The sequence below is a fragment of the Seriola lalandi genome, unplaced genomic scaffold, assembly GCF_002814215.2.
Source record: "Seriola lalandi dorsalis isolate HSWRI2012SDOR001 ecotype SW California unplaced genomic scaffold, Sedor1 jcf7180002040531, whole genome shotgun sequence".
Taxonomy (NCBI): Eukaryota; Metazoa; Chordata; class Actinopteri; order Carangiformes; family Carangidae; genus Seriola; species Seriola lalandi.
In genome coordinates, this window is record NW_019511101.1 from 1 (window position 1) to 380 (window position 380).

Consider the following 380-nt stretch of genomic DNA (forward strand, 5'->3'; position numbering starts at 1 on the left):
CTCTACAGCACAGAGATCCAGCCATGACACCTACAATCACTGCAGCAATGACCAACTCTGAGGAGCACCTGACTCTGACCCACAAGGTAAATTGGAGATTCAAGACTTAAACATTATTATTAAAATGTCTTTTGTTTAATGCTATCACTTTACTGCAGAATAAGTTAATTAATAACTTTGTTCTTCTCTCTGCAGCTCAGAAAACCTCTGGTGGAGAAGTTACGCAGAGAGCGAATCAACAGCAGCATCGAGCAGCTCAAGTCTCTCCTGGGTCCAGAGTTCCTCAAACAGCAGCCAGACTCCAAGCTGGAGAAAGCAGACATCCTGGAGATGACAGTTTGCTTCCTGACACAGCTGCAGCAGCAACAGCATCAGCATCA

General features: G+C 45.0%; 1 protein-coding gene across 1 annotated transcript; it reads left to right on the forward strand.

Annotated features, from left to right (window-relative positions):
* Positions 1-6: 6 nt before the first annotated feature.
* Positions 7-374, forward strand: LOC111648477 (transcription factor HES-5-like; the record flags this gene model as incomplete). Its single annotated transcript, XM_023398309.1, has 2 exons — positions 7-86; positions 196-374. Coding segments are annotated over exons 1-2 (242 nt in total), but the record flags the coding sequence as incomplete, so codon positions are not given.
* Positions 375-380: the final 6 nt, after the last annotated feature.